This window comes from Perca fluviatilis, chromosome 6, assembly GCF_010015445.1.
Source record: "Perca fluviatilis chromosome 6, GENO_Pfluv_1.0, whole genome shotgun sequence".
Lineage (NCBI taxonomy): Eukaryota > Metazoa > Chordata > Actinopteri > Perciformes > Percidae > Perca > Perca fluviatilis.
Genome location: NC_053117.1, coordinates 22291417 through 22304995, shown reverse-complemented (window position 1 = coordinate 22304995; position 13579 = coordinate 22291417). Strand labels below are relative to the sequence as shown.

At 40.1% G+C, this 13579-nt stretch overlaps 1 protein-coding gene across 5 annotated transcripts in view; it reads right to left on the bottom strand.

Moving 5' to 3' along the window:
* Positions 1-13579, bottom strand: part of grid2 (glutamate receptor, ionotropic, delta 2) — a 631716-nt gene that overhangs the window by 449755 nt on the left and 168382 nt on the right. For all 5 annotated transcript variants that reach the window (XM_039803350.1, XM_039803353.1, XM_039803352.1 and 2 more), the window contains one exon: positions 6242-6397. In XM_039803350.1, the coding sequence (XP_039659284.1) occupies positions 6242-6397 (156 nt within the window). The remainder of the gene's footprint in view (positions 1-6241; positions 6398-13579) is intronic.

Sequence of the window (13579 nt, the reverse complement as noted above, 5' to 3'; positions counted from 1 at the left end):
AATGGCAATTCTTTTTCCAAACATGTTTTAATTTCATTTTGTATGTTTTTCCAATCTCCTGATAGTTTTGGACAGTCCCAAAATATGTGTGTGAGCTTTTGAACAAAGATCACGCAAATATTGATAGTAAATATGTAGTATGAGTAAAAGTAGCACATTTCACTGGATTAACTGAGGTTAACAGGATTTGCAGGATTCAATTTTATGTGGAAAATCCTGCACCTGTGTAGAACATGTGCAGGTATATTAAAAAAGGAAGGTTATGGTGAGCTAAACAAACTAAAAGGTTAATTAAAATGAATGAACATTTATTCTACAGAATAACCACAAAACTTCTTATTTCACAGTGAAAAAAGAAGACACGCATATTGCAGGACTTGCAAGGTCGAATTAATGACAGTTAGATGCCGTTTCAAATCCTTCAACACCACATCAATTTGATCAGTAATGAAGAATAGCCATCCAGAAGTTGACAAACAATATCGGGAGCAAGCTTCTAGCAAGCAGCCTACACGCACGCAGCAGCAGCTGCAGCCCACACGTTAGCGAGCAGTGCATAAGAGAGAGAGGGAAAAAAGTGAGTGAGGAAGGTGCGTTTGTCGGTGAGTATTTAGTTAGCAGTAGCCTGGATCAACGGAAGTCCAAAGTACGTTTCCAGGATAATTGCCTGACATCTGGTGCCCCTCACCTTCTGCTCTGTGTTGCCGTTCTCAAACTCTGTTCGCTTTCAGGAAACGGCAACTAACTACAAGGTAGCAAGCTACACGCTGAAAAAGTTTTGTAAAGGTTTTGAAGAAAATTTGGATCGTGCTACAAGGCAGGCCTTCTTGTTTTTTCAGGAAATAGTACGGCATTTACGATCTACTGTAACTGACATTTTGGGACCGATTGGTGGGTGCAATGGACGACTTACACACGGCGATACACTGGTAAGAGCAAATTACATTTAACCATGTATCCAGGTAATTTAAATACCTAATGTTACTGTATTGTGTGAACATTTAACTTTATTTATTGTTGTATGTGGCGTTTTCTTTTGCGGGATGCAAATGTTCCACCAAAACAAGTTCCTTCCCGAGACCATTTTGCAGAGCCACCGTCGCTGCGTCAGGAGCTTAGCACTACCCAGGACGATTATGATTGTTGATTGATTATGATTGTAAAAGAAATGCAAAACCCTCAAAGCGTTTTTTTTCCCAATGCCAGAATGTATGTGTGGAGTAGCCAGACCTTACTCCACAGCGCTGTGTAGTTAGGCCTGGAAATGCGAGACTAAATAGCAGTAATGTTATAGCTGTGAAGGTAGCAGTGCTGAGTGTTTACAGTTCATCTGTCAGTAAATAAATGCTACAACTCCTCAAGACCCGATCCAAATCCCTGTGCCTTGTTTGCTATCTGCTGGTTAAAGTGAAGGGGAATAGCGACGACAGACCAGGCTCACTAACTTAAAGCGTGTTTTACAGTAACCGCAGCCCAGCTGGCGTGTTCATATGTGACGTCATGAAATCGGCTTAACTATTTATACCCGCGCTGGTGGTCTTGACACTAGTTGCAGTCTTCTCCTGAACAGCGGTGGCGCTAATGAGCAAAGGCTACCGACGTTGCTCTTTCTACGGACTAGAAGAAGAAGAAAAAGGTAAACAACGGCAGAACTGGCAGCAGCGATGCCGTCAATGCTTCGATTTGATTCGATGACCTACTTGGTCGGATCAAGCCTTTCGTTCACCATAAAAAAAACTCATCTTAACCCAGTAAGTTTACAAGAGAGACTTGCAGTCACTCTGAGAGTCCTGGCATCCAGTTGTTGGCGAACTTGTTCAGGCCTCCTGTTTCCACTTTGTCGCACCATAAATCCAGGATATTACGTCATTTTGTCATTTTGACATCACGATGGCACGCTCCACCTTGGATGCAGCTAGCATACCATACGTTTAAGATGGGCTGGCTTAAACTTGGCAATTCTTAGTGACAAGCCGCTCCTCAAGTTTAGCTTTGGTGATCCCTCCCTCGCCAAACGAGGGAAAACCCTGATTAGTTATAATACCTAAACAGGATATTTTTTTATGTTCCTTAGTTAGTGATTAAACTTTTTCACAGATGTGAGTTAAACTGGACTTTCATTAAGTTATACACTTGCTACAAGTTGTTGAAGGACTTTGTGTCAACAATTTTAAATTCAATAAATGTGAACTTGATATTCAATAAACGCAAATAACTATAGGCTGGCAGTTGAGCTATTCTGATCCTACATTTAGCCGATTTACCTCTATATATACCTATAACGCTACACTCTGAGCTTCTGCTTGGCCTACTGCGCTCTATCCCTCTCATGTAATGTACTGCTCATTTTTAAAGGCTTTTTCTTTGGAAGAATGTTACTTAATTAGTCTGTTTTTCTTTTTTGTTTTATGATCTATTTTTTAAGCTTGATGATCTCCGCCTCATACTGAACTGCACCTACTGAGCTCTGCTTTAAACAGAATGTGTCTAGGAGACTGTCTCAAGTGCTGATTGCGTAATGAGCACTACACTATAAATCAGGTGCTAATTACATGTAGATTGCCAGCACAAACTGAATCAAAGGCAAGGTGCAAATTATCCCTACACGCCTTCGTGTACATAAATCTAGCCCTTAGAGAGGACATGTCGTTCAGTGTCATTTAAGTGCCAGGACAATAATGTTTTTTCTAACTACACTTTCAACACTGTCTGCAGTATATTGCATGTCTCATGAGCAGAATCTAAGCTGGTGAAAAGTAACATGATGTATAACTACTTCATGTAATTCAACAAACACGCACAAAGGAAAAGGTGTAATAGACCTTTCAAGTTTAATTATCTGCTTAAAGTGCCCATATTATGAAAAAAACTTTTTCTGGGATTTGGGGTGTTCTTTTGTGTCTCTGGTGCTTCCACACGCATACAAACTTTGAAAAAAATACATCCATGCTGTTTTGAGTGAGATACGGTTTCTGAATGTGTCCTGCCTTCAGTCTCCGGGTGAGCTGTTCAAAATCGGCACGGCTTGTGACGTCACAAGCCGAAACGAGCTGGCTAACCGCAACCGTTCGCTCATAGTGTTAGCATGCTAACGCTAGCATGCTACCTCGTTCTCAATAGCAAAGCACTGCTACAACACACACAAGTTCACCATAATCTACAAAAGAACTACTTACATGTGCGCCCTCGTTTAGAAGAAGACTCCCAGCTAATCCTGCCTTGCAACTGACTGAATTTGGAGAAACAGCCTTTCTTTTACTGTCTATGGAGCTAGCTAGCTGACATGATCTACATGTGAGCTACTGCGCATGTGCAGTGCAATCAAAGATAGTACAGAAGAAGAAGAAGAGGTCTCACTCTGTAGCTAAAACAGAGACCAGGTGAAAAGAGTATCTGCAGCAGTGAGAGAGAGCTGTGCAGTACAACAAAAATATGGTGTTTTTTGAAAATTAAACCATGTAAACCTATTCTGGTACAACCTTAAAATACAATTATGAACCTGAAAATGAGCATAATATGGGCGCTTTAATATAGAAAATGCACAGCTTAATAGCGTTGACATTTTTAAATATTGAAATCTTTTAAACTGATTGTTTCTGCTAAAAGGGTCACCAAGCAAAACATCTGAAACCATAATACATGAGAGACAGAGACAAAGACAATTGATTTGCCAGCCAGGTTACCAGTTAGCGAGACAAATACACAGATAGACAGGCAGATAGGGAGACAGTCAATCAATTCATCAGCCAGCTAACTACACAAAAAGGTGGACAAACAGAAAGACTGGCAGGCAGACTGGCAGGGGAATGAGTCAGGCAGTCTGGTCGTTACCAGGCGGACAAGAAGACGGGGAAGTATTTATTGTACCTCCCACAAATTTGGACAGACCAGTCAACAGAGTGAGGGACTTGACGGCCTGCAGAAGTTTAATCAGTCAGGGATGAAAGAAGCAAAACTGAGAAGCAAGGCCAGTTTGTCATTGAAAACTAGCAGTCCCAAGCAAAAAGTTGCATCTGATCTGTCCTTAATAAATCCTGTACTGCCAATAGATACTGTATGCTTGCATGCTGATCCAAGCTGTAACGGTGTCTATATTTATGAATGTGATGTATGCAATAGCTGAAAAAGAATGTGCACAATCAGCAAAAAAACATTCCCTTTAATGAAAAAAAAGGTTTAAAACAAGAAGTAACAATAATCCTGGCTACGGATAATTTAAAATACCCAATAATATAAGAAAGGCTAAAAATGCAAGGACAGAAAACGACACATACTGCAGATTTCACGAACATGCTGTTGGCTCAGTCTGCTCAGTCAAGGAACAAGTGTTCAAATGCTGCCTCCTGCAGTGTTGTCACATTACTCTTTACTCACTTTTTGTCATTATTTCACACAATGCTGACATCCTTAATAAGACAATAAAGACAGAAGCTGCTCACTGACCTCAAAATAAAGAAGGAAGGAACAAACATGCACACAGTGCCCAGATAATAGAACCACTCAGGATGGGACTTCAAAGAGTTTAGCCGGACTACCAAACAACATTGCAATGCACTTATATCAAAGCCAAAGCCTTAAGGCCTTTTCACACCGGGGACAAAAATTAAACAGCAATGCAGAATATCCGTTTATTTTTCGCATTCAAACCTTTCACTCCAAGGTCGACGCAAACATTAGCGTTTGGTCTGAAAAGACCTTTAACAAGGCAAACACACATACATTACATATACACAAGGTCCTCTGAGCCAATCTCTGAAAAAGAGATATACTTACAGTTCTGCCACCATTGTTTGCTATACAATATTGCTATGCCTGAAATAAACTCACATGTATTCTCTCTACCCCGTCCTACACTCTCTCAGCCAAGGCTAATATTTTGTGTGTGTGTGTGTGTGTGTCTGTGTGTCTGTGTGTGTGTGTGTGTGTGTGTGTTTATTTCAGTGTGTGCTCGGGTGTTGATAATGGGGCCTTTGTATTTGATTATCAGTTAATTAAATCATTGAAGGGATATTAAGTTCTGGCATTTTTCATGTTGTCTCTTTAAATCCATTGGTTTTCTTTAGTCAATAAGACAATTCTACAATGAGGCGAGAACGGTATATGATTAACAAGTTTCACCAGAATTCTTGCATTAAGTGCAACTAGTGCAGTGCCCATTTAAAGCAATTCACTCTTCACCTCACTCAACAAATCTGTCCTTCACCGCCTGCAATCCATTCAAAACACTGCTGCTAGGCTATTTACTAGATCAAACAGGCGCACCCATATCACCCCTCTACTCTGCTCCCTTCACTGGCTTCCTGTAACCTACAGGAACCAATTCAAAATTCTCACCATAACCTATAGGGCTCTACATGGTCAGGCCCCTGCTTATCTTGCCAACATAATTCACCTACACACCCCCTCCCGGCCTCTCAGGTCTATCAACCAAAATCTACTATCCATATCCATAGATGGCACCCAGACTCTGGAATGCTCTGCCAACCAGCATTAGGTTTGCTGAGAATGTGGACTGTTTTAAGGGACAAGTGAAGACTCACTTGTTCAGGCTAGCTTTTGGGTAACCTATGTGTTTTATTTATTGATATTTTTTATATTTGTACTTTATTCTATTCTTAGACTATTTTCTACTATGTTTTATCGTCTATGCGCATTGTAAAGCACTTTGTGACTGTCTGTGAAAAGCGCTGTATAAATAAATTTGACTTACTTACTTACAACGTGCCTTTTTGGAACAGGCCGATTGCTTGGCCCCCTGTATTGCCTGCAGATTTCTCCAGAACCATTGTACCCCGAAATAACTCACAGAAGGCCCTCAAAGCACTTAATATGCAACTCAACCGTATACTACTGACTTAGGCCTACTGTGTACTTCTACTTCAGAGGAAAACACTGTAATACTACATTTACCTGACTGGTTACGTTGCAGATTCAGATTTTACTCACAAAATATCACAATTAAAATATGATGCATTATTATTCATTAAACTATCCAGCGTTAAATTAGTGGAGTGGAAGCAGTGAAAGAATGTTGAAGCAAGTCTTTTCATTTCAGTCTGACCCTGGCTCAGAACATTAGTGGAGCAAAAAGGAACCATGCCCAGAAGCAATTTGATGTCTTCTTTTCAAATATACTTTTATGTCAACACAAAAAGGACTATGAAGCTGATGCACCTGCCAGGCCCTGTTGCTTCCAGGCACACATGTAGAACTCAAAGACAATATAGTATTATCATCCTACCTTCTTGCACAGCCTGGAAGGGGTTGTTCCCATCAACGAATTCCACAGAGATGGTGATCTTCTCGGTCTCCAAGATCTCGTTGTTCAAATTGAGATCTGCCACAGCAAGGCGAAACACCTCATCATCTTTCCGTGCTGACTCATCAAAGATGGCACCTATTGACAAGGAAGGAAGCAAAAGGGGAAAATAAAAAACTATAACTCAGTATTAGAGTACTTTTGGAATGGAAAAAAAGATAGAGACAGTAATATGGTGATACAGAAGCTAGAGCATGAGACGTATACAGTCCACTAAGTTGAGTTCTTTAGAGAGCCTAGGGCCAGGCTCAACCTCCAACTCTGTCCCAGATGGTCCAGCTTCACAGCAACCTAAATCTAATTATGCCTTACAGAGTTCCTCAACATATTGTAAACTAAAAAAACGTTTATCACAAGGTAGAACAATGTGGTTAACTGGGACCAGTTCCATGATAAGTTTACAATATGAACATTGACTTAACATATGTTGTCATTTATTTAATGACAACATATTCCAGCCGATAACAACATCAAACAGTAAAATGTATAATCAGCTCCAATTACTTACATCCTGCGGAGGATGTTTCACTGGTCTAGTTTAAGTAATATATTTACAAGTGACTGATGACCACCTGAACACAAACACCTGGTAAATATGAGATGGGCACTTGATATATCTGGACATAAGAACAACTGTCAGAAACCTTTAAACAACTGACCAAATTGTAAATGGGATTCTGAGGGCTGCCAAAGATACACCACCAGTTGTGTTCTCCAAATTTGAGGAAAAAGAAAGCTGCATTTTCTGCCACATTTAGGAGGAACCTGTGTTCTGTTATGACATGTCCAGTCTAGAACAGTGAACTTATGCATGTATGTATGTATGTTTGTATGTATGTAGCCCCTGAATTGGGACCCAGCTTGACAAAGACAGGGTGTGAGGGGGAAATGGGTCGACACCACTCTTCATTCTAATGTCAAATACTGCTCAAGGGCCCACTGACTCAGCCAAAATGTTTGCTGCACAAAGCAAAACGGACAAAGAAAAGACTGGTGAGTGCCAGTATCTGTATTACCAAATAAAGTTCCAACTAGTCAATACTATATTAGTCATCAAATTAAATGTCAACCTGCAGTGTTGATGAGACAGAAGAATGTGGTAACATGGGGCGTTGACTGGCTGGTAGTGATTTGATCATTGCTATGGTCTGTTACATACAATTAACCAAGTGTTATCTATTTCTCTCTTTCTTCTCTTTTAGCCTCTCATTTCAACCCATTTATCCCCTGAACCCATTGGGCCACTAACTGCGTAAGGTACTGACCAGAAAATAAGCCTCATACTGTATACTGTGTGTGTGCGCGCGCATGTGTGTGTGTGTGTGACACAGGTTGCAAATTCCATTAATAACCAGGCAGGCTACATTAGCTGAGGGCTGTTTTGTACCATTTTTAGAAGAATGTTGCTGTTATTTGGTCTTGTACAGTTCAGTGAATTAAGTCTGATGTGAATACAGCAAAAGCTATGGCCTGAATCCACACAGACGCCAAAACCACTGAAGAAAATATGCTGCCTTGGAAGTGCAAAGTGTAGTACTTTGGATAAAATCACGCTGAAAAGTATATATCAGTCACTTTTACGCTTAATTAATTGAAAATAAATTATAGCTTAGGCCCTGTGTAGGTTACAATAATGTGATTAAAAACAATAACTTGTGGGCAGCTTTATTCTAAAAAAATCTGAATCTTACGTTCTCTCCCCTATTACAAATGAATTGTTGATCAAATTTAACTTCTGAAGGACAATTAATTTCAACACACCCTTTAGACAGTCACCAAATTCAAAACTAACTGCTGTTTGAAGGTTAGGAACGGTGTGCTAACTGCATTTTCATCAAAATTATCATTAAGTATGTATCCTGGAATAATTTGATCCATCAGCATTTAGCAACTGTAAATACCTCCCATTGATTGAGCCTTGGTTGTTTCAATAACCCTGCAGTATAGATGAGGTGAGACAAACAGGCCTGGACAAAGCGATGAAGAGTGAAACACAAAGACTCATTAACTATTCCATTAGAGATCAATTATGAATAGGGATCCAATCAGTTAGAAGATGACACTGCTGAGGAAGGATTTGTACACATTTTAAACTAGCTCTGTGAGACAATGTTAGGTTGTGTATGTCTAGAGGACAAATGAATGGAGAGAGGACTGTATAAATGGCTTTAAACTAGTGCTCTGGAAAGGAAGTCAGACAAAAGGTAGATTTATTTACTCATGTGCACAAAGGGCACTTGAAGTCAATGTATTTTGCAATCCAAAGTATCCACAGTACATATATTAAAAATGAATGCTGAAGAAAAAAAGAAAAGAGTAGCATGGGGTAACCTCTAGCTCACACAGTAAGAGTGTGCGCCCCATGTAGGCTGAGTCCTTTGTAGCAGCCCGGGTTCGAGTCCAACCTGCGGCCCATTGCTGCGTGTCATCCCCCATCTCTCACCCACCTTTCCTGTCTATCCACTGTCACTATCAAATGAAGGGAAAAGCCCCAAAAAATTATCTTTAAAAAAAAAGATTAAAAAGTTTAGAAGCAGAAGTAGCAGAAAAAAACAATGGCTCCTTTAATCTGGGCTTCCACAATGGAGTTGTCATAGTAACCTTGCTTTCCCATAGAATCCGAGACCCACCCAGGGATTTGTACGGTTTGTACAGTCAACTGGGTCCGGGTAAGATCCCATTCTATTACCATGGGTCCCTGGTCTGTTTAACATTATTAGTTATATTCAAGGGGAAATCAGACAGTGCTGATAGTGTTAAGAGTTTTATTTTGACAACTTGAAAATAACGTTAACTCCAAATCTGTGCCGATCTGGTCTTTGTCTCCCGGGTCCACTCGGGTTCGAGTTCGACATTTCTAGGTTCTGCATGGGTCCGGGTCCCAGGTTAGAAATAATACACGGCTGTGGTTCGCATCCGGCCGGGTAGTACATTTCTGGGTCTTTTTGGGATCAGGCACACATTTTTGGACCCATGAAGACCTCTACTGTACACCACTCTCTTTTTTATGTTTTTTTCTATCTCACTTTGAAATATTCTACCAGCAATGTGTTGTTTGGGTTTAGTGGCCACAACAGTCACAAGAGGATATTACATTGGAGCAATGTGTGATGCATTAGAGCTATTAATCATTATTTTTCACTCCATGACCTCTTAACTACCTTCTCTTTATTTCTGTTTGATAGCTGTTGCACCTGTGCAGTGGTTCATTAGAAACCTGTATGTGATTAAAAACCACACTCTAGGCACTGTGAGCAGGCACATGCAGAGGCAGAAACACAGATATGAAAAACTGACCAACAATTTGATAGAAAGAAATATCTGTGTACAAAGTGTGGCAGTTTTGGATGTGCATGTAGCCAATGTATGTTGGAAGTGGCCATATGAGAAAATATTCTTAATTTATTTTTTTTATGTTTATTTTTTCACACGTCATCAATGTATCATTTAACACAATTTCATAAAGTACAATAATCATATACAAGGCGCGTGAAATGGGGAACCCCAAATAAGCTACTAAAAGCTTTTCGGAGGGGGCCCAATAACAATAATAATAAACAACAACAAAAAATATACAAACCAAAAACTCAATTTACCAAAATACAAAATAAAAAATACAACAAAATACAGACATACTTAAACTAACAAACAAATACTACAAACAATCAACGAACAATCCCAGCACAAACTAAAACAGTTAGAGTAATTAGCAGTCATATATTATGAGCAATTTTTCCTTTAGACTTTTCTTGAAGATGGCCTAAAGGAAAAATTGCTTAATGTGTAATAAGAAATTCTCATATTATGGAGAAAAAAAATTCATATACATTATTAAATGTGTGTGAGAGGGTAAAGAAGAAATAAAGGAGGGTGGGTGAATGTCTGCTGTTCTCTGCCTTATTATTTGAGAACATCACTGCATGCTGATTTACAGACACACACACACAGATATGCACATACGCACACAACACAGAATCCTGGACCTCCGTCCTTTCCAGTAATGCGATTCTGAGTGCAAAGGCAAACGTCACCACATAAATCAACCAGGAAATAAAAGCATTGAATCTTACTTTGAACAGATGCCTCAAGGGCAGGCACACATACACGCACATTCACAAACTCACCCTGACACACACAGATCGTGTGGGCGGAAGCACTTAATCACCAACCTATTTCCAAACCATCCCTTCCATGAAAACAGCATTATTAACAACAGTGGTCAAATTGAATGGATGCATCATCCAAAAGTAGTGTCAAATAACCTCTTGGGTTGGATGAGGGATGCTTGAGGTAAAGGAACATGAGGAGGGGAGTGTGTTGTCACTGTCAAAAAATTGACCAATCTGCCTTGAGAATTTTCTTCTACATTTGTTCATTCTACATCGGTTTGTCTCCTTTTTTTTATTTTCAGTATTTAATTTCAATAAGAGCAAGTCCTCAGGAATTCATTACCTGCCTACTTACACTTTTAGACTTTTAAACACAGATGAAGAAATTACGCAGAAAAAGCTGCATCTATATCAAATATTTTCTGCTCTCTCCTTGTGATTTTTAAATTGCTAAATACACTACCTAGGGCCATCGTCATCCCAGCCTCTTCAATATTTAGTTAAACTGTATAAGCCAGTTTTCAAAACAGGCAAACAATATGGATGAAAACAATCATGAAAAATGAACAGATGAAAATGGGCTAATGAGTCAATATGTGGCCAAGCAGGTCTTCCCTGGGTTTTTCTATCAGCTTTATTTCTACCATGATAAACTACTACTAAATAACACGACTAAGAGTCCACAGCCATGCTGGCAGCTCTGTGAGGCAGTGTTAAGGCACAATAGTACTTTGAGCAAAATGCTAACATGCTCAAAATCAGAATGCTAACAGGCTGATGCTAAGGTGTAATGTTTTCAATATTCACTATCATAGTTTAGTGTGCAAACATGCTAACATTAGCTAATTACAACTTAACATATAACAGAGCTGAGGTTTGTGGGATATCACTAGTTTTGTAGTATTTAGTCATAAACCAAAGTTTTGGATAAATGGAAGTTGTTATGATGATGCTAGATGAAAAGTTAAGGGATTACCAAAGTGATTTTAATTGATCCTAAGGGGGACATAAATGCCAAACTTGTGGCCATGATATGGGATCATAGTGAGTGGGAAACATCCTCTGGGAACCATGGACATCTCTACCAAATTTCAAGGAAATCCATGCAATAGTTCTTGAGATATTTTACACAAAAGAAAAGTAAAGTAATTTAGTCAGGGGATCACCAAAGATCCATGGAAATCTGTACCAAATTTCATGGCAATCTACCCAGTAGTGTAGTGAAGTTTCAGTCTGAACCAAAGTGGGGGACCAACTGATAGACCGACATTACCATCAATGGAACCGTGCCACTACCATGGATACAATTGTTTAGCCTGTCTAGACAGCTCGGAGTCGGTCGAGAAGAAAAGAGGGTAAGATTAGATCCGTTTTTGGTCAATATGAATATTTTTCAGGTGCATTCATAGATGTGTTGTGTCCATAAGCAGCATATCGCGCTGTACTGATAGTCTTTATTGATTGATTTTACAGCTGCTGGAAGCGAGACAGAGTGTGCTGCCTGCGGGTGAGGTGGACATTTGGAAGTGCGCCACATAGACCTGATAATCCGAAATACAGGGTAACGCACCACAGACGTCTGCAAAATGGACCGAATTCAGACAGAATGCCGCCAGTTACCAACCGCTCCGAGGCGGCCGCGGGTTAGGGGTTGACGGTGCTGCTTCTCGTGAGCGAGGGATATTTATTGTGTGTGCTGTATGTCTCCTATACTTTGTACATAGTTTTTTTTCTGATTGCGTTTGTGTTTTGTGTCAAAACAAGCTCTATCTTTGAATAAACAACACATTAACACTTCTTTTGTATATGAAGACATTTTGTTTTTTTCATAAACTTCAGTCCAGTTGGCCCGGAAGCAGAAACATGGATACATTTTTAAAGGGGAATCATTCATATAGCTCAGCTATCTGAGTAACTCCATAAAATCAGCTAATGCCATTCAGGCAGACAAAGACACTGTTGAACGTACAAAACACAGCTCAATTTCCTTATTAAATGAACAAATTAGGATGGCACATCATCCAATGTAGAGTTATTATGTTCCCACACTCTATTAAGACCCAGTAATTAAGCCAGCTCCTTCACAGGATAATCATTCAGCATGAGTGAGGAAATGATTGTTAAGAATGATTTCATGTTAAAAGAGGAGGGAAACATGTGCAGAGGAGGTCATGAAAAATGATAGATGTTACACAGTTAAAGCAAAATTAGTTTCTTGTCATTCAGTGCGACTGACAGTTTCGAGGTTGCCATCTGTTTGCCTTTTTTAGTTGAAACGGCGATGAGTTGTGCCAAATCCCTCTCCATCTGACTCGGTCTCCACACCTGCCTCCTGGCCCTTTACTCTTATTCAATCGAGCTCTTCTCTATTGTTAAAATCCCCTCTCTCTTTCACTCTCCCTATCTCCACATGTATCTGACTGCCTCTCTCTTTCAGAGAATACTCTGAACGGGGCACTGAAGATTTCTGAAACACTATAGGGGATCCATTCCACTGCCTATCAAACAAACTCGCACCTGTTGTTTAGGTTGCAGCTGTTGACAGTAATGTGACAGGAACACTGACAGCCTGACAAGGATAATGACTATGGAGAAATACACACACACACACACACACACACACACACACACACACACACACACACACACACACACACACACACACACACACACACACACACACACACGAGTGATGTACTGCTGATTTGTGACAAGGCTGGACCGAAGAGTTGCCATCTGTGTGATGATGAAAGCAAGGTGGTGGTGGTCCTGAGTGATGATGGTGATGAACAGGGAGGTTATCGTCCTGCAGTGTCAAACGTCCACAAATGCACACACACACTCTGTTATTTACAGCAGTGATGTGAGACGTGGCAGGGGGTGCGTATTGACACTTGTGAGGACAAAGATGTGCGTGTTTGCGTGTGTGTAAGAGATTGAGAGGGGGAAGACACATAATGAATGGTCTCAGGATGGCAGGGCAAGCCAGTGCATATGTTAGGGACAGATATGAAAACGACTAATATTTATCAAACAGGCTCTTACAAGACACACACACACACACACACACACACACACACTTCATGCAATTTTGCCAGGTATAGGGAGTAGTAATCCATTTTGTATGTGTATGTGTATATATAGCAGGTCA